At 34.6% G+C, this 24,772-nt stretch overlaps 1 protein-coding gene across 1 annotated transcript in view; it reads left to right on the forward strand.

Annotated features, from left to right (window-relative positions):
• LOC124361902 (synaptotagmin-5) overlaps positions 1-24,772 on the forward strand; it is a 157,787-nt gene that overhangs the window by 10,571 nt on the left and 122,444 nt on the right. The window contains exon 2 of the mRNA XM_046815957.1: positions 3,120-3,338. Within this exon, the coding sequence (XP_046671913.1) occupies positions 3,132-3,338 (207 nt within the window). The 5' untranslated portion in view covers positions 3,120-3,131. The remainder of the gene's footprint in view (positions 1-3,119; positions 3,339-24,772) is intronic.

The following is a 24,772-nucleotide window of genomic DNA, read 5'->3' on the forward strand; positions in this document are numbered from 1 at the left end:
TTCACTTCATTATGGTGTACTTTGAATTTTTCTTTGCGTGTTATGTAGTTATGGTATTACGCAGCTTTGAAGATTCTATAAATATGCAAAACAATTACACTTCATGGCAAATCAGACCTCACAAATGTTTTTTTGCGTGTTTCTTGAATCATATTCGTTCTTTGTTATTTCAAACACATTTTAAGTCACATTCCAAAACAAAATGAGGGATGATTTTTTTTTAAGCAATCGTTTTTAAGCCAGTGGATTGCATGGGGTAATGGCCATTCTGCAGGTCACTAAAGAAAAGGTCACGGGAACATACTTGTATGTTGCTTGCAAGGACGTAGCCAGCGAAGGGTCCAAGGGCTCTGAACCCCCTCCCGAAAATTCAATTTTTGTCAAAAATATTCTTTAAGTAAACTTCTATTAATTAAATAATTCAGTATTACTGATATGTGCTGATGATAGATCGTTCTCAACAAAGAAACGGGTTAAGAACTTTTTAAGAAACAAAATGGGGCTTTACTCTCCATTACGGGTAAACATCAGTTGTCTGGACCCCCCCCCCCCCCAAAAAAAAAAATTAAAAAATGTTTTCCTGGCTACGTTCTTGGTTGCTGGATTCTTCTATGGAACGAGTGCTTCTGACACAACACCTGTTATTTCGATACAGTCATAATATACGTTGTTCTTACACATTACAAAATGGCTAGATAACGGCAGACACATAAATCAGCAAATAACACATTTGTTATTCTGGTATATCCGATGTGTCTCATGATCATTTAACATTAAATAGAGTATTATAATAACGATTGTTTCTCCGTATTTCAAAAGATGGCAGGGTGCTGAATCTTTGTAATATGGTAATGTTCAAAACGTTGTGCGATTAGTATTTTTATATTTTATATTGTGAAAGATTAAGGTCTATATGAAGATATTAATGGCCTATATATATAAGCAGACTAATTTTCAAAGAATAGTTTGTTAATCTTAAAAAAAAATATTTCTCCCAGAAACTGTCTTTACATTTTTTGCGGTCCTCCTGTTTTACATATGGTTATTTTATATTATATTCTACAGCTTTATAAGCAATTTTCAAGAAATCAATTTTAATATCAAATATGTAATTTGTTATTTAATAACTTTGTAACATGCATCCCAGAACCTTACTATAAGCTGTTGATATTTTCATATTCTATAAGCTTCTGCCGAGTAGTTCCTCTTCCAAAATATAAAAAACATACGACTCTACAAGTTTTTTGTTCTTGCGGTTTCCATATGGGCTTATAAGTTACGCTTATTTGGTCGATACATTAAAATTCACTTGTTCGCAATACTGATTTATTGATTTGTTGTAAATGTATTTATACATTGTTATAAAATAAATATTGCTTTCCTATACTGCTGGATAATTATAAACTTTACTGTCTTCATTAATAAAACATTATTGTAATTGTCTGCGTTATATTAAACGGAAAACTTAATAAAAGTCAGTACCAATAATAAATTACAATAATTCAGATTTAGAATATTTACAAAAAATGCAACAAGAAAGGGTTTTGAAAACAATAATACTCTTAAACAGTTGTCAGTGAAGTTCACTTTTGTTTCACAGTTCTCAATTCAGCTACATTTCCAACTAGTTACAGGAGACGCCACCAGAAGCAGCACTGTACAGCAAATTGTATCTTCCATATCGACAATATTGTAAAACAATTATTGTACAAAATATTTTATCTGTCCCTAGGGTTATGATGAATGTAACTAAACATAATTATGCTCAGTTTATCATTAATTTTAAACTTAACCTAATTACGCTGTGTTTGTAATGAATTATAAACTAAACATAATTACGCTGTGTTTGTAATGAATTATAAACTAAACATAATTATGCTGTTTATAATGAACTGTAAACTAGACATAATTATACTGTGTTTATGGTGCATTGTAAAATAAATACTAAGCTTATACAAGATCTGTTTAGTTAAATTAGTTATAAATGTACCAGAATTTAAATAGGGTATACGTTGTATTTAGTGTTTTTAAACATGTACAAAATATCTTCGGTCCTCAATATTTTGTGTGAAAATCTAAAGTACTAAATTTGACAAGAGAGAATATACAAGCAAGATTGCTAAATTACTGTGTAGGATGATTGAATTTAAGTGTTCTAAAATAAACATGCATTAATTGTAAACTGTTTTCTACTATTTGAAATAAAGCCCAATGAAGGAAAACTATCTCAAAATGTGCAACTACTTCATGTTTACACGATTTGTAAAATCATTCAAATTAAATCAATGTTTTTTGTACAGTACCATATAGTATAACAACAATGTAGTGTCATAAGCTTTGAACAATTATATTAACAAGTTTTAAAAGTTGGTATGCATTATTATTTTAGTTCGGAATGTACGTTTGGAAACATTAGCTGAAAAACTATTTAAACACTTATTTTGATCTGTCAATTTTTATAACTGTAATTTTATGTTTATAAAGAATCGACAAGTGATAAACTCGATTGTTACTAATTATAACTATCAAAATCGTTGGAAACCATCAATTTTTGGATTCGACGAAATTAGTGTTTTTCACCGTCAAGATTATACATGAGAATTAAATAGCTACAGCCTAACGTAATGACAGATTTGAAAAGTAACAGTATATCTAAATTAACCCTTGGTGCGTTAAATAATAATATTACAGGATGATTAGAGAGAATTTAAACACTCCAGTTAGTCCGCCTATAGCGTACTGAGGGTTAAACTTGTAAGTATTCTACAGTAGAGACCACCAGAGAGTGCAGTTGAGGGAGGAGCCTACCTGTTGCGTGACCTTGGAGCAGCCAATGAGGACTGAGCGACGTTGCCAAACCTTTCCCCACTAGAACCGCAGAGCCCCGTGCTGGGCGGCTGTTCGGTGTGAGTGGCAACGTCGCGCGGGCCTGTTCATTTCTTGGTCATCGGCAGCTGCACTCTTTCGTGGCTCCTACTGTAGAGACTTTGGCGAAAGGTCAATATATCTTTCCTTCCTCAAAAAGATATAGACCACCCTTGAATTTCCCAAATGCTTGCTAGACTTTCTTTATCACCTCCACTTTGCAGAACTGCCTTCAACTTCCGGTCCTGTTTCAGGTGTATTATACGATGACGTCGTCGGCAGTGCTCGGAGCTGCCACGGGCACGGGCCTGGCGCTGCTGGTGGCGATGACTATCGTCGTGTACCGGTACTACGCGTCGCGACGTTGGGGCAAGGAGTGGAACTACAAGGGCAGTTGGACCGCCGGCCCTGCCACGTACTACTACCGCACCAACAAACCGGCGGGGCAGCAGGCCTACGTCACTACTCAGAAGGTAAGTCAGCTACCTACCATTTACTGATATCGAGATTCTTAATCGTGTGGGAAGTATTCCTTGGTAATCACTGAACTTCGCTAATTTGTTTTACTTCCAGGTTGATTATTAACCACCAATAGTTGTGCAAGTCTCTTGTGACTTCATTACGTCATCCGATCGGAATAAAGTTTGAATGTTGAGTTTAGCTCCAGTTCACCTTTAGCGTCTGGTAACTGACGCTGTCTCAGATTTGACTCCTGGAATCTGGAGTCATTTTCGTGAGTCATTTCTCTTGGAAGAGATCCAAAGAGAAGTTAAAAACGAACCTCAAATCGAATAAAAGGAAGGTGAACTGGAGCTAAACTCAACATTCAAATTGAATCAAGCCTTCCTACCATAGCTACCGTAGGTGCGGAATAAAGTGATTTTAAACCCATGTCCTTCTCAATGTTATTCATATTAGGTCGAGCACACAACGTATTCACCCATAAAGCAACACCTCTCTCATAGAGAACGGTATACCGATATCTCGCTTGGTTAAACCATATTTCAAGAAGATATATACTAAGGCTAGCCTTACATAATTTACATTTAAAATCATTTCTGGGCGTATTGTTGCATCTAAACAAGAGTAAATAATATGTTTTATTTTACTAGGCAAAGTTAAAACTATGAAGCCCTCTCTAACACTTAACCTTACCCACGGCTTATAGGTGACTTCCGAACTACCACCAATGGTTGTGCAAGCGGGCTGCTTGCAAAGACAGGATCGCTCAGCGGTCACCTATCCAGTCCAAGCAGCAGCCACGCTCGACGTTGCTTGATCTGGTTATCTTGCGTTAACCGCTTTACCTGCTACACTACGCCATTGGCAAACATTTAGCATCTATCTCTTCTAGAAGTAGAAAAAGCATTTGTATATCAATCTCAATCGTATCTCGTAGTAAAGCTTAACGAGTTATGTCTAAGCTAAAGTTACAATTGAATGCCCATGGATATCTGACTCTACTCGAGTCATAAGAGTGTAAATTGGAGGACTATTTAAGCATTTGAATGATGAATGTTGCGTGCGTTAATGCTTTGAAGAGCAATTCGTCAGTTCCACCAAGGCCGTAGCAGACAAAAGCGGTTCCAGAGAGCGTGATGGAGTTGAGGTCAAATTCTGATCCTAACTCTTAAGAGCTGTCTTTACTGGGGGCGATCTTAATTTGAGCCCCAATAATAATAGTTTTTAAATTAAAGATCTTGTTTTATTAAGAAATTTTACGATCTTATTTTTAGTGGTAGAATAACGATTTGTCATTTTAAAGATATGATTAATATGCATTAAACGCTTTTTTATTTTTGTTTTGACACGTCTATTGTTTATTAATAAAATATCCCAAACTTTTTTGTACTTGTTTGTCATTTTAATATTTAAAGAGTATACACATTACAACAAGAACTAAAGCGTTTAGTGTGTCTAAATCAGACATCTCCCACGGTTTTACTACTAAAACTAAGGGCGTACAAGTGTTATAAATTTTAAAAGTAAATTTTTCCGTTGTTCTTATGGGAGAATACTGAAATAGCCGGCTCTGAAACCAGAAGAATATAATTATAAACGTACTAAGAATATAAACGTATATAATTTACAAGAATTATATCACTTCCAATAAAGAATTGTTAAGGAAAAGACTGCGAATCTTAAACCGAAAGTTCTTTTTCCGAGAAGTTTGCAAACACTTGAAATTGGATGCGGACAGTTTCATCCCAAAAACTTTTACATTATATTGCATCTGGACTGAGTGAATCTCCACGATTCACAGTGTTTTCTAATGCCTCTGCCTGTCGTAAGCATGATTATGTTCCCTTAATCTTTATTTATAATGTCAAACTTTATGACCTATATTATATTTCTCACATTCAACGAATTTTAATTTCTGTTTTTCACAATTTTTCCAATAGTTACTTTGAACTTTTGTCTTTTTTGTATTAATGTAAAACTGTTGCTTTTAGTTTTGTGGCTCAGTTTGAATTGTTTTCAAAATTGAACGTCAGTTTAAAAATAAAAAATGTTCATTAAGTTTCGTTTTCACAAAAATGTCTGGTTTGCATTATTTAAATTAATATAAAATGTTTTTTTTTTTATTTTAAAATCTCGAGAATCGTATTTCAGACCTACGGAAGCACATTCTGTACTTTAAAAGCCATAAAATAATCATACAATTATTCTCAAGAGTTTATTTGGTAAAAACTTCTTAGTTCACTATGAGACGATAAGCCGTTCTCTCAAAATCAAATTGAGATGCTTAAAAAATATCACACATAAAACACCCTGTATATAACAGACATAGTGAAGCATCGCACGTTATCGCAAGTCTCTCTACAACGTTTTATAAACTGTGTGGTGAAGGTGGGTAAATAGTATTATACAAATAAATAAAAAAAATATGAGCTCAAAAAGAGAAAAATAGGCTGCCAAAGTGCTTTTCGGTCTTAACTTGTAGCCCCCAATACTTCTTACTTTAGTCAGAGATAATATTTACGATTGTAAACTCCAACTGCAATGTACTCTGAAATCCTTACGGTTAAATATGCCAGGTCAAGAATATCAAATGGATGATAATTGAGTAAAAAAACAAACAAAAAAAACAATTGGTGTGTGTAATATAAAGGAATAAAAATATATATGATTATTTGATATTTTAAGAGTTTTAATGACAGAAACACTCCACGATAATTAAATGGAAATTCTAGATATTGTCACTATTCTTACTGAAGCGTAGTCTACCGAACTCCATATGGATCTCTTGTAATATATTATAACGTAATTTGCTGAGACTTATCGAAGCTTATCACTCGAAAGGCTGGAAAATATCCATTTCTGTATGGACGTCTTTCAGTCTGTTGTACGAGTGATATCCATCTGCCTTTCCACACGATATTTCGAAAACTAACTTGTCTATAGACTTGAAATTTTGCACGAAGCTTCATTTCTACATAAGCAACGCTGAGTTCACTGATAGTAGATTTCACGCCACGGAATTTCACTGAGCGTTAGCGGATATGTTTTCATTGGTCTTATGGGTAACCATAGAAGAAACAGCCAGAATACATAAATTTGTAAACAAACTGAGTACAATCTTGTGAGATGTGAATACTTGTAAAACGAAAACAAGTCAATGAAAGAGTGAAAAGTAAATGTTAAAAGTCGGTGATCAGATTTGATTTCAGCGCGTTGTAGTATCCTCCCTAGCTGATCGGTAAGAACGTAGCTAGAAAAAACTGTTGGGGGAGGGGGTTCAGACATCTGATATTTTTCCGTAGTGGACAGAGAGGCCACCTTGGAAGGTTCTTTAAAAGGTTCTTGACCCGTTTCTTTGTTGAGAACGATCTTTCAGCAAATGTCAGTAATACTTAATTATTTAAAGAATAACAAATTTCCTTATAATAATAAAATAATAATAGAATTACTTTTAATGCTGCAGCGATCGTTGCCGGTTTCTGGGTTAATTATTTAATTCGCATTACAAGTAATTCAGAACAAATATTGCCATAACTTCATAAAACAGCATGCAAGTGTATTAAATTTGTAATATCTTTGTTCCATTTTTAATTATTTTTAACGAACCTATTAATTTAGTACAAACAAAATTACTTTAAACATAAATCAACAATGACGTAAATCAGTTTATCAAGAAAAACTTCATATCACCGACCATGTTAAATGTTGAACATTTTATTTCCTTTAATTAAATACTCCAACGATCATCTTAGCTTCATTTTCCATTATTGTACTCATGCGTTAATTAAATATGTCTCACCTATATTAACCACTAGGAGAGTGGGGTAATGAACGGTCAGCGGGTAATGGCGGTCACTTTGATTTCTCGTCAAGTGTATAACGCAGCTTCGAACTGATTAGTGCTGCCACCTCACGACAGTTTTTGGAACTACTACTGAAATGCTCGCCATCTTGCCAGTCGCCTTGTGCCCGTTGTGGTTAGAAGACTTTTGACGTTTCGTCTTATAAGAAAGTTTATAGTTCAAACCGCTACCAATTCTTATTGTTTAATTTTCATGGAAAGAGACCTGATCACGCAATAACAAGGTAAGCCTTATTGTTGTATTTACGTAGAGTTTCATTATAGTTCTAAGCACTGACATTTAGTTTTTTAGCCTTTGAATAAAAACACGTTGTTGGGGTAATGGTGGTCACCATGCTCGGGGTAATGGCAGTCACCTTTTTCGTCTGACCGGCATTCCCCCCAGTAGTACCCATATTTTTATTTTATGTTTCAGATGCCCAGAAAATACATAAGAAAAACAGATAAAGCTAAATGGACTGCAGAGGACTTTAAAGAATGCAAAATCAGCTATAACAGGAGAATTATCGATCAGAAAGGCAGCAGATCAATTTAAAATACTATTTAGCACGTTGCAAGACAGAATGAAGAGTGGAACTGATTCTAATCCAAAGCTTAGGCAGGAAAGTGTGTCTTCCCTCCTGCACATGAGTCAGCTCTAGCTGATCACGTAAAAACATTATCGAAGATTTTCTACGGTAATCACTGGCATTGAAGTTAAGACAAATCGCATTTGAGTATGCAGAAAAAACCAATTATAAGTCATATATTTGAGAAAGAAACAAAAACGGCTGGTCTGGATTGGATGTATGGGTTCATGGCAAGAAACAACATTAGTGTGCGAAGACCTGAAGCCACAAGCAATTGGAAGAGCTGTGGGGTTTAACAAAGAGGAAGTAAATCGGGTTTTTTTCAAATTAGAACAGGCAATTGATAAATTACAAGTTTAAAGAAACAAACTTTTGGAACGTAGACGAAACAGGGATCACCACTGTGCAGGACCCTGGTCTAATACTGGCAGAACGAGGTCAAAAGCGTGTGGGTTCCATAACAAGTTGGGAAAGGGGCAAGAACATCACAGTAGTGTGTGCAATGAGTTCAGGTGGGATTTATGTTCCACCAATGTTCATATTTCACAGCGCTCGTATGTCTCCACTCTTAGAAAAAAATGGACTCCCTGGATCGATCTACACATGCTCTAAGACAGGCTGGATCAATGAAGAACTGTTCGTTGTTTGGTTGAAACATTTTGCCCAATTTACTCATGCTAGTAATGACAACAAAATACTGCTGATTCTCGACAACCATTCTACTCATTTCTCAGCTGAAGCCTATGGCATTTGTAGAGACAAGGGGATTGTTATGGTCTCACTACCGCCCCATACTTCACATAGGGCTTCAACCTTTAGATGTAGTATTTTACTCCCCTTTGAAAGCTGCTTACAAAAGAGAATGTGATTTGTTCATGAAGACAAGAAATTTAGTAAAAAATAACCCCTTACGATGTAGCAGAGATCTTTAATAAGGCTTATTCGGCAGTGGCTACAATTGCAAAAGCAACAAGTGGATTTACAAACACTGGGATTTTGTCCTCTTAATCCGGGGGTTTTCACTGATGAAGATTTTTTAGTAGAGGATATTCTCCAGAAGAAAACAAGATAAAGACCTAATCCCCATGTGTGTGGATGTTCCCCTGAAACCTACTGCAAATGAAACCAACTCAGATGTAGACCGAGGTGAAGTCTCAATTATTGAACAAAATGCAACTGTTCAGGAACAGCCAACAATTAAAGTTTCCATCCAAGAAATTTCTCCGTTACCAGGATGCAGTAGTTGGGCTGGTGATCCATCAAAAGGAGCTAGACCAAAAACAACATTCTGAAATATTGACATCGACACCAATGAAAATCCAGCTTGAAGAGAAAAAAAGAAAGCGAGAAGAAAAAGAAGCCAAGACAAAGAATAAATTAAAAAAATAAAGAAGAAAAGAGTAAAAATAATAAGCGAAAAACGAAAGAATGTAATAAAGACATTAAAAAAAAAATAAGACGGCAATACCTAAAACAACAAGTGAACCAAAAGAAAAATGCGCAAGAAACTCTTTGAATCAGACTCAGACACCTCTATTGATGAGGAAAATATTTGTGAAGACGACTCAGAAAGTGAGTTACTTTTAACTAGTATGAATAGAGATATCTGTTTCTATTGTGAAGATGCCGGAAAGGACGGAGAAATGTGGTATCGGTGCACTTCTTGTGCATTATGGGGAACATCAAGAATGCTCTGGATGGGACACTCCTGAGGGGTATTTATGTGACATGTGCTCCAGAAAGGAACATTACCTTCAAACTTCTAAAAGCTCATAACTCAATGTAAACATATTCATTGAATTTAATCACAGTGATCTTAAAATAATAAGAACATTTAACAGTGAAAATATGTTTGTTAAATTATTGACTTCATATTACTATATGACGATAATCTTAATTCATTTTAAATAATTTATCAAATGTGAGTTCATGTAATTCAATATAAACAACAATATTTCAGCTTTACGTGTTTATGTTAATTGAATATAATCATATTTCTTACTTTACAACACTTTGTTATACATCATGAAATTGCCGATTGCCATTACCCCCAAGGTAGGGGTAATACCGCTCATAGCAGTTTTTCTAATATTTTATTTAATACCAGTAACTAAGATTTAGTTAGAGTTTAATTTAAAGTGTACAATAAGTAAAATATACTATGATGAAGTGATTTCACTTGATTGTGTTTCAATTGTAAAAGAAATAGTTTTATACTCATTCTCCCTTAGGTGACTGCCATTACCCCACTCTCCCCTATTAAACAAAAGTAATCCAAATCCAATAAAAAATAGGACCCTTAAATATGTTTAAATCTAAGTATTTTTAAATGTCTTAGTAACCAAGTACAGTATTTGATAACCATATTTCCTTTATTGACACATAAGGAAAATCATCCTAACCAATATTTAAGAACTGTTTATAGTTACATAATTCTATAATGATTTCTAACAAGATGAAGTAAATATAGCACACTTAAAATAAAACTGAAAATACTAAACTTCAAAACAGTAAAAATAATAAATATTGTAGTTTACGTACTGCAAGTGACATAGCGTATAACCATGTATGAATGAACATTAAATTTGTAGTGTGACTAAAAGATGTACAACGTTCTGTAAACGAACATTCCACTCCTAGTAGTTACAAGTTTGTCCGCTGCAGCGCTCAGTGAGTTTAGTTTCTCGTATTGACAACAGATAGCGCCATTGCCGCCATTCCTCATTGTACGCTCAATGTGTAAAGCTAGTGCTGGACGTTTCTCCTAGAGTTCTATTATAGTGCAAGCAAATGAATAGACTATATCAGTATTATAATACCAACCAAGGAAATCGAAATAATTAACAGCTGTCTACCTATTCTTGTTCAGAACCAATGAAAAAAAAATTGATAACAGTGATTACTTAAGGAATCACTATACATTCAGACCTAAGTATCTACAATAAAACACTCATTTTTAAATTTGGTTAATATCGTGTTTTAAACAAATTTTGCTTATTGTGCCGACTGTACTAATAACTTTTCTGCGTAATTATGTTTACTTATGTGATGTTAATTTTGACAAAAGTACGAAGGGCTACCAAGGAGTGTGTCACGGTTCAGGTTGAGTTTTATCTCCTAATCTATATACTTGGTTACAGTAGCGTACCCAGAAATCTTCTTTAGGGGGTGTCCGAAACAACGGGGGGTCGAGGGTATAGAAAGCCCTTCAGATCTTTAGGGGGTAGAGAAGCCTCCAGAGAAATTTATTAAATATTAGATCCAAAATTCGTTACAGTACTTCTGAACTAATTAAAGAAAGCTAAATATCGGGTCAGATGGTATAAAGTTTACAATAAAACCAATCTACATCCAGTCACCATGAAGCTTGTACAAGCTTTCACTACAACGTTAATCAAATATTGAACAAAATAGTTAAGTGAAATTCACAAATCAAGACCAAAGCTAAATCTTGATTTTTACTCTCGAATCAAAAAGCATAGATATCCGATTTTGAAAGTTGACTGTAATGTAACTAATAGATCTACAATAACAGGAGTTGTATTACAATTTAGCTCGTTTATTTCTGCATTTCGGCATATAAAACTTTGTTATCTACAAAGTTATAAGTTATAAAACTGTGTTACTAATAGTAACTTTCAGTTTTTATATGTGATTAGAACAAACAATCATGCTCACTATGGCCCTTTCAATCAAACAGCAATTTTGAACATTCATAACTCGGAAACTAGTGAGCCTATTAAAACTAAATGTTTAACAAGATAGATACAAGTGCACTGTAATTAAGTATGAAATTTTAGTAAAAAAAGTATAATAGTGTGAAAATAAAGTTCCTATTAAGTTACCATTTTAACTTTTATTCTTGACCAAATGATACAAAAAATCCAGCATTGCTCGAATTATGGAGCTCTTAGTCATTACAATGTAATTTTGTGAAAAACTAATTAAAACTTTTAATTTTTAACAGATTAAATTGGGATTTTTTTAATTAACCGTAACCGGCATTTGCTCGTTTTAACGCGCAAATCGCCAGACCGCCCAGGGCGGTGTTTTCTCGTAGTGACAGCGAATGACAACTCACTCACTACTGTGACAACAGATCACGTCGGGACTACTGTAACAGATAATTTTTACCGGATACTCGTTTGTCCAGTCAGTTACAAGTTACCGCAAACCTAAAGTACCCTAGTACAGGTACTTTTGCGATACAGATACTTTATATGTTTACAGCCGTTCCTGGTACAAAGTATTCGGTCTCGTTTAGCAGTACCAGTTACTGGAACATGCACCTGTAACATTTCAGGAGTCTCTGTAAACACAAGATCCTAAATCAGAAATTAATGTGAATTGTAGAAACAATGTGGTGTAATGTGGCATTTACTTTTAGGGGTTTTACTTATTTGACGTTGTAAACTATTTTTTTATAATTTTTTTTTTTTGCAATATGCCTCTTATATCCTCAGTGATGGACATGTGGTGTAATGTGGCATTAACTTTTAGGGGTTTTACTTATTTGACGTTGTAAACTATTTTTTTTTTTTTTTTTTTTTTGCAATATGCCGCTTATGTCCTCAGTGATGACCATCAAAGTTCCCGTGTTGCCTTTGTCTTTCGCTAACGAAAACAACATAAAAAATAATTTTGTACTAAACTCTTGCAATATTTAACTTTATTGACTCTTTTATTGACTGTACTGATTCATTAGTAGAAATTGATTTATTACTACTTTCAAGAGTCTAATTTGAATGAAATAGGTCAATACTGGTATTTTCAGTATCCCTGTATCATTTAAACGTTTAAGCCAACTGAAGTCAAATGGCAAAATTGTTTCAAGGAGACAACTCTGAAATACCCAGCATGTCTATTGTCATACAGTCTTATATGAAATTCGGTCATTTGTTTTTTGAAAGTGGATTTTGTGGGTTGTACGGACTCTTGTACACGTTACTTATGCACCATTTGCGTAACATATAACACGTTTCTCGCAGTATATTTTAACATGAACGCAATAACCTTTCTTTTAAAAGGAAACTTAAAACATCCTGTGACATACATTTTTTAAATTCTATATAATGTTTTGTATTTTTTGTTTTTGTAACCAGAAGCACATTCCCATTGCCTTCATTTTCTGATAATAACCTTAGGTACATGAGTAAAAAAACACAAACTTGGGTCATAACACACTGACACACAAGGGCGTAGCCAGCAAGGAGGTCCGAGGGGTCCAGACCCCCCCCCTCCAATTTTCAATGTTTTTAATTACTTTTTTTAGTAAAAGATTATTATTATCTAAATAATTCAGTATTACTGACATGTACTGCTGAAAGATCGTTCTCAACAAAGAAACGAATCAAGAAATTTTTAAGGAACAAAATGGGGCCTTACTCTGTCTACTACGGGAAAATATCAGTTGTCTTGACCCTCACCCCAAAATTGTGCCTGGCTACGTTCTTGCTTACACAAATTATCACATAAAGTGGTTATTATTTCATTTCATTCCAAGTTCATTGTCAAAACTGATTCAATTTTAAAACCCTTCTTTTAATACTGTAGGAATTCTAATAGCATTTCATTAGTTTGCTAGCTTTATTCCAAATGGTTTGTATGTATTCATCACCGTGATATTTATTACCCTTTATGTACCGAACTTTGAATTTTATATTTAATGAATTGCTTTCCTCATAAGCCAAACATGTTGTTCATCACTATTACGTTATATATACAATAAAAACCAATTTGATGTAGGTCTGATTTTAAGTAAATCCTTATAATTTGAATATTTCATAATCGACTTAATTAAGAACAATTAATTAGTTATGGAAATAAAACGTGTTACGCTTAGTAGCTATCAAACGTAAATGACAATCCGAGAGAAAGTGTGTCCCTGTTATGAAACCAGCCAATTATCTCGAACGTCCGTCCGTCTTGTAAGTGATCAATTAATTAAGGGTGGCAGTTTTGCTCACTTGCCCCGATGTTACGGGGGGGGGGGGGTTGTAGGGAGAAGGGCGCGGCGGTTGGTGGCGATTAAAGGAAGTTCTCTCTGACCTTAGCTACAAATCAATACGTTTTCGTCACCACTTACTACTGACGTAGTAGACACTTGTTGCGTGGGGTAGTCTCCCTTTTCTTTCTTCAACCGCTTTCTCTTTTACCTGTCCTTCGCAAATCTAACACATTTCATTTGTAAATGCTGTTATTAGAACTAGAGGAAAATCCTGCTTCTATTACGGCTCAAACGTTTACTGATGCCTTTTCATTCCTCTTCATAGAATATTTGTTTATTCCATTCGTATATTTGTTCTTTTGTAGCAGTAAAGAAATCGGTAAATATTAAGAAATAACTAATAATTCTAATTAATCATAATAATAAAAGAGCTTTAGATTCCAAAATTATTTAATATCCTTATGAGAAAAATTCCTTTCTCTCAGGATTTATAAACAAGCAGTCAGACTTTCTCTTTTGGCAAATTGAATATAAATTAATACGGCAATGTTATATTTCTCACATTACATTACATCTTGTCACTTGTGTATTATCTGCCAAGTTAAGGTTCCTTGTGTACAGAGATTGTCCGTCATTGCCAGTTCTATTTCGAGTACACGAATAGTGAATATATATATATATATATATATATATATATATATATATATATATATATATATATTACACATTCTTTTTCGTCATCAGTTGAAATTTAAAGTAGATGTTAATATAATATTTATTTCTACCATTCGTATATTGTTCTTTTGTAGCAGTAAGAAAATCGGCAAATATCTCGATCGAAACAACAAATAAATTTATGAGAAGAGTTTTCAAAATGCCGATATAATTTGATTTCCTTATAACAAAAATTCTTTACTCTAGAATATTTAAACAAGCAGTCAGACTTTCTGTAGTGGTAAATTCAATGTAAGTTAATACGGCAATGAGAGATTATATGTATATATATATATATATATATATATATATATATATATATATATATATATATATATACATACATACATACATTAATTTACATTAATACATTTACATTTACATTAATTCATTGTAAAAACTGATGCCACTTATATACTATCTACAAGGTTAAGGTTACTTGTGTACAGATATAGTCCTTCATCATCAGTTCTGTTTCGAGTACACGAAGGGTGAATAAAATGCACCCACTTTAAAATGTTTTATAAATTCTTGTCCTAAGATCATCTGTTGAAATTCATAGTAGATGAAAATATTAAACGGACGTGATTTTCAAATACGTAAATTCGTATTTAAAGTACTAAAATTAACAATACAACGTAACAATACCGTCCTTTGGTAGTACGCAGCCATCGAAGTTACAAATTGACGTAATTGCTCAAACTAAGCTTGATAAAAGAAAAGCGCTTACCCTTGGATTGGATAATTTCCTGAAGAGCCTTATAAAAGGTTTCATTGTGGTGGCCATTTCGTTTGTTTCTCTTTAACTACTCAACATGTAGCAAAGAATAAACTCTTTCATAAACAATAAGTAATTTCAAACCACTTTTAAACGCATACGTTTGTTAATATGTCGATATGTATCACTAATGTCCTTTGTGTCTCGTAACCTTTTTATACTGTGTCTGTACACAGTTTTTACAATATTACGATACACCATAGCAATGGAAGTGAATACATTTTTTCAAAAATAATTACACATCGGTTTCAACCAAACCTGACATGATTGTATTTAGTATTCTTTGACAATATATATTCAGTTAAAATTGAAAGTATGTACGTTATTAATATATATATATATATATATATATATATATTAAATTAATGTTATGAAAATTCTTACGTATATGCATTTTTCCACGGAAAAGCTTTATATGCTATACACATTGATATAACTAGCCACCAAGCAGCGCTGCAAAAGACAAAAGTTTTCAAAGCGCCTGAACATTAAAAACTGCAATCACGGGGCAGTTACGTACGTCAAATAGCCAAACACTGTTTGAAGGCGGTAAGTTATTATGTATATTTTTCTTTAAAATACATTTTTGCTTGAACTTAACACTTTAGCTGCCATGTGTATTAATATGATACACAGAACAATTTCCTCTCAGGTCATGTGTATCAGTCTGATACACAAAGAAATTTTCCCTCTTGCCAAGTTAAACTGCTGTGAATACCACACCAGACCATTACTGTTTTTATGAATAATACTCGTACATAAGAACATCCTTTCTAATTTAGTAGATAGCTGAAAAGCTGGCTCAAATTGTATAAATAAGTTATTTGCATAATGTGTATCAAAGTGATACACATGGCCCTGTACATAAAAAGATATGTAAGGAAATGGAAGAAACCTAAAGAAATGCATAAGGAAAATTATTAGTTAGGATGACAAAACATTTCAATTATCAGGTAATAAAATTATAATGTGTAATCATTAGGAAAATTAAAATAACATTTTATCGAAAAATTTCTTTAGGTAATACTTGTTTAGAAACTAAAAAATAAGCTTCCGAAAGTAATATTGAAAATGTCACTCTGAAATATCTATAATAATCATGTTATAAACTTGTCAAGTGTTTTCGATGGATCTTAGCTTTCCAGAGTCGATGTATGTTTATCATTAAAACATGCTAAACACATAAAATTAATTCCAGGACAACCACCACACATAGTGTACACTTGTTTTGCTTGTTTAGCCGCAGTTGCTCTGCAAAAGCGTTCCGTCAGTATAGTGTAACACAAAGTACACCGACTTCTTTTGCGTTCTTCAAGTTCATGGAATCCCGCAAAAACTGATAAGACTGTCAAAAATGTGTATAAGTGACTCAAAGGCCAAAATAAGAATAGATGGAGAAATGTCGGAAAACTTCCTTATCAACACTGGAGTAAGACAGGGAGATGGGATTTCTCCCACTCTCTTCAACCTGGCTGTGGAAGAGGCATTACAAAAAGTTAAAAGACTACAAAGAGGGGTTAAATTAGGAGTGGACCAGAACGTAATGGCATTTGCGGATGATGTAGTGATCTTGTCAGAAAGTTTGGATGACCTCTCCACACTAACAAAAAGTTTTATTAAAGAATGTCAAACAGTAGGCTTAGAGCTAAATGATGATAAAACTAAAATTATTCATTTTGGAAGACATGCTGGAAATGTGAGAACAAACTTAAGCATTGACAACTACTCGATTGGCTGTGTAGAAAGTTTTAAATATTTGGATGTAACAATAAACAGCAAAAACGTGGAGGATATAGAGATACAAAGCAAATTAGCTAATGCAAATAGGTGTCTTGGGGCGTGTACAAAACTCTTTACGTCAAGATTGTTGTCACAATGCTCCAAAGTAAGAATTTATAAAACAATCATTCAACCAGTCCTAATGTATGGAAGTGAAACATGGGCATTAACGAAGAAAAATGAGGGGCGGTTGATTGTTTTTGAGAATAAAGTTCTCCGAAAAATATTTGGACCAATATGTGATGAAGGGGTGTGGCGAATAAGAAAAAATAGAGAATTACGCAATGTATACCAAGATCCTGATATTGTGGCTTTGGTGAAGGCAAAGAGAATTAGCTGGCTAGGACATGTACATCGGAGACAGGAGGGCACAAGGTTAAAAGAGGTCTACCAGGCGGTACCGGCAGGAAGGCGCCCTTTGGGTAGGCCAAAGATAAGATGGTGCGATCAAGTGGTCGAAGATGTGACCCGGTGTGGAGGGTCTGTGGATCTGGCGGAAGACAGGGTGGCGTGGAAGAGGCTCATAGACGAGGCAAAGAATCGACTGAGATTTGTTACGCCCCGGCAGTAAGTAAGTAAGTAAGTACCAGTAACTCATGCTTACGAACATTGGGATTTCTCGGAGTATTATTACCAGTTTGTAGTACCTCTCCAAAAATCATCGATGTTGCTAACTTCTCGCGAAATTCTGTGATTTGAACTTTAGAGTTGTTAGTTATTATCTTGTACAACGCATGGGCATTTACTACTGCTGTATTAGTAAGGAGCTCTATTGCCGCTTTTCGATACCACTTCACACCTTTGGGAACTGTTGTGGCGTAGGACGCTAATTGGTCTGAAACATCAATGTAAGACTTGCCGGTGTTATACTCCAATATCGTTGATGGTTTCTTGATGGGCCCCCGTCGAGATGGCACTTCAGTCAAGATAGGGACAGCCTTTGTTGTAAGAAATAGCACATCTCTCTTATCTTTCCATTTGCCTACAATACAATTCTTATCACTCTGCAGTGTAACCATTTCTCCTCTTGAGAGCTTAGCAGAGACAATCGGTTGAGGGTTGTATTTCCTTTTTTTGTTTAAGGTGTCTATAAGGTGGGTTTCTTTTTTATTTAGCTTGTAAGCCAATTCTACACTTGAGTACACAAGAGTTCTTCCCGAGTTAAGTAATGGTGCCATTAGTTCCATGACAACATTAGTAGACAGTTTCCCTGAAGTAGAGTTTTCCTTACCAGCATATAGTTTTACATTCCACCTTGTAAGCAAAGTTTGAACAGTTCTGCCACGGTATGGAATCATTGTTTCGTCGATACAAACACTCTCATAGGGAGTGTATGCATTTTGAAATGTACTGTTCAATTTATCAATAAGAACCTGAATTTTGTGCAACTTAGGCAAATTAGTTTCAGAATATTCATTATCTGACAAGTGAAAATCACGTAGCAGCAGCTCAAAACGATTTCGGGACATAGCTTTACTAATTTTATTCTCATACAATGGGTTTCTTGACCAATACTTTTGCAGTGATGTTTTTTGTCCAGTCCAAACCATAAGAGTAAACCCAGAAATGTACGGATTTCCTCCTTATTTGTGTTTTCCCAAACTTGTAGTCTTGAATGTCGACTAACATATTCTTCTAAAATAACCTTTACAATTGATTGATCAGCATATCGGTTTGTCTCTAAAACTATAAGTTCAATAACTGAATCATCTACAAAGATATTGTAGCAATCGAGCTCACTTGGGGCTCCCCGCAGCTGTTCGATAATATGATGTTTTATGCCGCCAGAAACAGTACAAGAAAATTCACTTAGATTACCTGATACATCATTCCACAAAACATTCAACTCATTAGGTAGTCATTTACGAGTTCCAAAATGAAGGGTTGTAGGAATTGAGTCGCATGTAGCATCAAGCTCGTTCACTTCGGTAGCATGTGGTGGTACAGGTTGGCATGTGGAAGGTTGTCGATCAAAATCATGACGTCTTGTGACACACATTTTCTCTTCGCAGGACGACTATCCAAATCACTATCACTACTCTCACTGGAAATAACATATTCAGGATCATCTGGATCACTCATATCCCCAAAGAAACTAAGTTCACTACTTTTATCACTTTCACTGTCATTTTCCTGTAATTGATCAAACAATTCCCTGATCTGGTCCGAGTTAGCCATTATGAAAGTAAAGACAATATGGACTAACCTAACCTAACCTGAATGTCTGGCTTCTAAATCAAAATACAAACAACAATTTATAACAGTAGACAGGAAGAAAAATTAGTTGTCATATATGCTTTACAGTTCTGCCAACTTATGCATGAATTTTTGCAAACCAATTGTGTATGCCTCTTCTACCAGGCCAAGTGAATTTAATTATGCATGGTGTCTTATGGTAGATATGCAGCAGTTTGATACACAAGGCAAGCAACACTAGAATGTTGTGTCCATCAATATGACACACACGGCCTAGTGGTTAGCCTTGTAATGTATCATAATGATATATATGGCCTGGTGAAATAGTTAATGTAAAACACATAGGCCTAATATGGAAGTATGTATGAAAACGTTTGGCAGTTAAAGTGTCTTGAGTGTTAGACCAATTTAGAATAAAGTACATCTACGTGTACATGCAATGGCTATAAAAGTACACTTTTGACAGATTTTCTTATTCGGCAAACTCTACATCGGCGTTGGTAATATAATTCACTTGAACCAGAAGTGCTCATGCACGGGCAAAGTTTACAAAAAGCGTGCGAATACGTGGGAAACAGCTAGTACTTTATAATATAAAAAAAGCTAGGAGTAAGGCACACCATCTGTTGCATAACTATTTTCGCTTAGGCTGTGTGCAAAGTTTATAGTTCATTCTGTTAGACTACATGTGTCCCCATGCCGCGTGTTAAAATATCATAAATACAGTTCTACTCAGTTTGTTTACAAATTTATTTATTCTGTAATTTGTCGTTCCCATCCTGGTACCCATAAGACCGATGTAGTCATGTTTGCTAACCCTCAACCCAATCCCAGAGGGACATGCACCATTATCGAAGTCCATGTTCCTTTTATAAAAATTACTCTTTGTGAACGATATCAACTCTTTATATCAGTTTGCTCTCGATATACGCTGTGGACGGACATATAGGTAAAAATTACATTTTTCTGGTCCGTTTAAGTAATGAGCTTCGTTAATGCTCGGCAAACAAAACAGTCTGAACCATGAACATAAGGAAAGGGCGTTTATTATACTAGCTCCTTTTTTAGGTAGTTTTGTCAGCGGTACTTTAGACTTGTTTCCAAACTAATCAAACCTATAGGAAAAAGATAGCAAATGGATGAACGTCCATTTTGGAATCAACAGGTAGAATTTGTGTTCAAATATTACGGACTTGTGTAATGCTTACACTCATGGTCGGTTCATCCCCTCATAATTGCTTGCTTCGTATTTATGTTATTGCGTGTCTCCTCAAAACAGGTAGAATCCAGGGGCTCCGTGTCCAACAGTTACAACACGTGAATGGTGAATTTGTACCGTTATTTAATTTAATTTTCTATAGTACATTCGTAATCCTGTTACTCGTTATTGGGTTCCAGCTGATGTTCAGGGAACTAAATTCTTCGATGATTAATAACCTAATTGGCACGCGTAATAAATCTTTTCACTCTCGAACGTCTTGCTGCCGAGCAACACCTCGCGCGCCTTGTTCGTAAGTAAATTTATATTTTCGTACTATAAATTAGTCCTTTTTTCCTGCGATACATCTAATTTGAATGTAATATGAAGTAAAATTGTAAATAGGAAAGTAATATCTTTGATGATGTTTTTAATTTGAAAGATTAATACAGATAATAGTTATTCTGACAAGACCACGTTGTCGTGATTATAAGTTGTCTCGATACCATCGTTATCTTTTTTTGTGTTTAGACGAATTTATGAGTGCTCTTTAACTATGAGTAAAACTTCGAGTACTTCCATTATTCATGTTTTAGACTTCTAGTCTACTAATCTTCACTTTTTCTGGCTTGCTTTTTCAAGGCAAGATGCTGACGCTGCGCGTCAATTTAAATGTTTTAGTAATTTATTAAGTTCATTGGCAGATATTGGAACCATTAGACCCACCCCGAAGATGTCATTTTAGTCCAGTATTACTCTAATTTGGCAGCAACTTGTCAGTGCATTATTTGATTTTAACATCTTAAAGTGGTGCTTTTGAGTTTTATTTGCCACAGTGAAACTTTGTAAAGTAAGTAAACTTTGCAAATCGAGTAGACTATTTATTACTACGACCTCAGAGATCTCCAACCCCATGTGTTTCGTCTATTCGGTACAAGTGTACCTCCAAATCACCTTCCGAAGTGATCTCCACGTGGAAGCGGTGCAACACTACACTAACTAAGTACTAAGTACATTTTGAACATCTTCCTCACAGACTGGTTAGTTTGGCTGTCAACATTAGTTTACCTCCATCTCAGTACTCCTGTGCCTCTCCTGACTCCTACCTTCAAACATATAACTCCCAGGAGTTGGGGGGGAGACTCCTGGTAGGAGTTTTTTATGTATGAAGATTTGATTCCCCCCACCCAAATTGGGATATTTTGCGGGTAAGTCTAATTTTTAAATATAAACCACTAACAAGTCACACCTCATTTTAAAGCTATTATATTAAGAAGAAGGCGCAAACTACAGGTCTCTAATGTTAATCTATTCAATTTGGTGGCCAATTAAAGTTTGAACTCCCTTCCACCCCAAAATGGGGTATTTTGGGTGTAAGTCCAAATTTTTAAATAGGAACTACTAACAAATCATACCTAATTTTAAAGCTACTATATAAATAAGAAGGATGGTGCAAACTAGAGGTCTCTATAAAATTTGGTGGCCAATTAAAGTTTGAATCTTTTATAAAACCCCTACATTTTAAATTACATTTAAATTTATTGTAAGGTATATAAAACATTCACTCACTAGTTATTTTGAAAGTTTTACGACACTAAACCATACAACAAGTTATTACAAGAATCAGCAAACGTCAACAACAATGAATAATATAGCATATATTAAATTTTGTTTTTTTTATCGAAGCCCATAAGGAAATCCTGGGATTACCAATAGGTGGTTTTGCAATGTCATCTCTTATTGCTTACCAGTTAGTATGTGAGACACGTCCAGTCCAATTATTGTGTCAAAGTGGACTCTACAGTAAATCACTCCATCTCTATTCATAAGAAAACTAATAAGGGGGTGGGACTTTTAAGATACCCGGTACATGCATTCGGAAAGGTTTATGGATTTAATGAGTACCAGAAATAATGTCTGGTATTGGAAGTTGATGGATTAGGGATCGAGGTCTCTGCTGAAGGGTTGTTGTTGTGCGGTGATAAACGATCTACAAGCTGCGAGCAATACATTTCCTTCTCCATCTTCACTCACTGTCCAAATCTTAACGGCTACAACAAGTTCCGATCTTGAAATGTAAGTGATTAAAATATTTTACTAAAAGAGTGCTATATAAAAACTTGTCTCTTTCTAAGACCATGACATGTTCGTATTTGGAAGATTGGCTTTCTATCCATATTAGATTCAGATTGACAGAAGCAAAGACAATTTAGTATAGAGCAATTCCACAGTACATAAATAAGTATAAAACTCTAGCATGAAACATTATGAAAATTATCATACAACTTGATCTTCCGGAAAATTTTCAAATTATTATATTTAAAGGAAACAGGATTTTTCCGGACATTTCCCATCGTTCAGTGATACAAACAGTAACACTACGTTTAGATCCGCAATCTGATCTCTTCTTCAGATAAATAACTAACCTAAGGAATATGTTTGGTATTATATTTAGTAATACACATTCAGTAGCTTGTTGTTTACCTTACATTTAGAAAACAATTATGAAACGTCAATTCCCAAAAACTAACAAATTCACAGTCTTGTTAAAAGTATCAACAAAGCTTAAAGGTTAATAATTACTATTGTTACTAGAATAATTCATGCAGTTATTTAGTTTTAAAAATATGACTCGGTAAATAAAAGCCTTAGTTAATTAATTGGAAATGCCGATGGCCGAGAGGTCTAAGACGACTGAGTTAGAGCTAGCGCAGGTTCAAATCCTGTCTGTGAACGTTGCACTTTTTATCTGTACCATCGACCTTGTACTGTATCGACAATCCCCTTTATTCTTTACTAGCTGTTTCCAGCGGCTTCGCACGCTTTTCGTAAGCTTTGCCCATGTATGAGCATTTCTGGTTAAAGTGCATAATATTTCCAATGCCGATGTAGAGTATCGTTCGTTCCAATTTTAGTATATATACTGCCGAAGCAAGTTTACCATGTTGCCGCGATCAAGAAAATCTGCCAAAAGTGTATGTTTATAGCCATTGTACACGTACATGTACTTTATTATAAAGTGATCTAACACTTAAGCTGTTAAACCAGAAATGTATTTAAAGAGAAATATACATAAAAACTTAGCACATTCAAATCGTGTTAGGCTATTTAATATACGTAATTGTCTCGTAATTGCAGTTTATAACGTGCAGGCGCTTTGATAACTTTTATATTTTGCAGCTTCGTCTGGTGGTGAGTTACATCAATGGGCATAGCATATAAACCTTCAACTTGGAAAATTACATATAGACATAAATTTTCATAATGATCGGACAAAAATTCATTTATATATAGGTTCAGTTTGATTAGATTCTGTTTGATAAGATCCTGGTACAAGCTAGTGGCCCATGAGGACGAACAGGATAAGGCTTAAAAGGGAATCGGCCTCTCCTTAAATTAAAAAATTCATCTTGAAGGAGTACTTAGTTTCATCCATTATCAAACTGAAATTCGGATTTGCGTTCAGATACTTTGTGGTCTTTTTGGGCTAATTACTAGCGGTGAGACAAGTGAGACGTGTACATAGTAATAACTAAAGCTACAAGGGTTGTGGCCGAATACTTGTATAAAATATTACGATTTTTGGTTAAAATGTTCTTTATATATATGTGAATGCTTACACAGAAGGTCTGTAGATATCTCAGACTGTGTAACAACAGTATTGCTGGTATACGTGTCTAATTAGACCAAGTTGTCCTGGTTAAGAATATGCTACAGTGCATTTAGGCTGCACAATCTTATAAACACGTATCACCTTATAGAGCACAAGCATCAGATAAGGAATTCAATAGCAATAATATACATCATATAATATGTGTCAAAAATAGTAAAATTTAAAGCTAATTTTAAATATAAACAATATAACATTAAGAGAAAAAAATAGAACACATTTCACACATCCTACAAATAACATCTTAAAGTGAAATTAAGGTCAAGTACAACCTGTTTGAGTAAAATCATCCCTGAACTAAATTCTCTCAATCTCTTTTTAAACCGTGCTTTTCATCTATATCTTCTACATCATTGAAAAGTTTCCAAAAGAATCTTGCCCTCGAATTTTGCGTTTTGTTCAATACACGAAGGTACCAGTTATTTCTCAAATCCAAATAACACTCATTAAGGTTGACTCGGAAGTGTGTGCGAGTACATCAGCTACAGTTGATGTTCAAGGAGATCTGAAGGGTGGGAACGGTGGAAACTAGGTCACGCTGTGCGGTAACCATGGCAACCATACAACAGCTCTCTGACAGTGTTAACTCAGAATCGATGCCTCTCAGTCAGCTGTTCGCGGTCAACTTGGAGTTCATGATTGATTGTTATTTTGTTTGTTACAAAATTAAGCTTCGTCTAGATATCGTTTACAGCTCAGTGCCAAAACGTTCAATACACGAAGGTACCAGCT

The sequence above is a fragment of the Homalodisca vitripennis genome, chromosome 5 (genome assembly GCF_021130785.1).
Source record: "Homalodisca vitripennis isolate AUS2020 chromosome 5, UT_GWSS_2.1, whole genome shotgun sequence".
Taxonomy (NCBI): Eukaryota; Metazoa; Arthropoda; class Insecta; order Hemiptera; family Cicadellidae; genus Homalodisca; species Homalodisca vitripennis.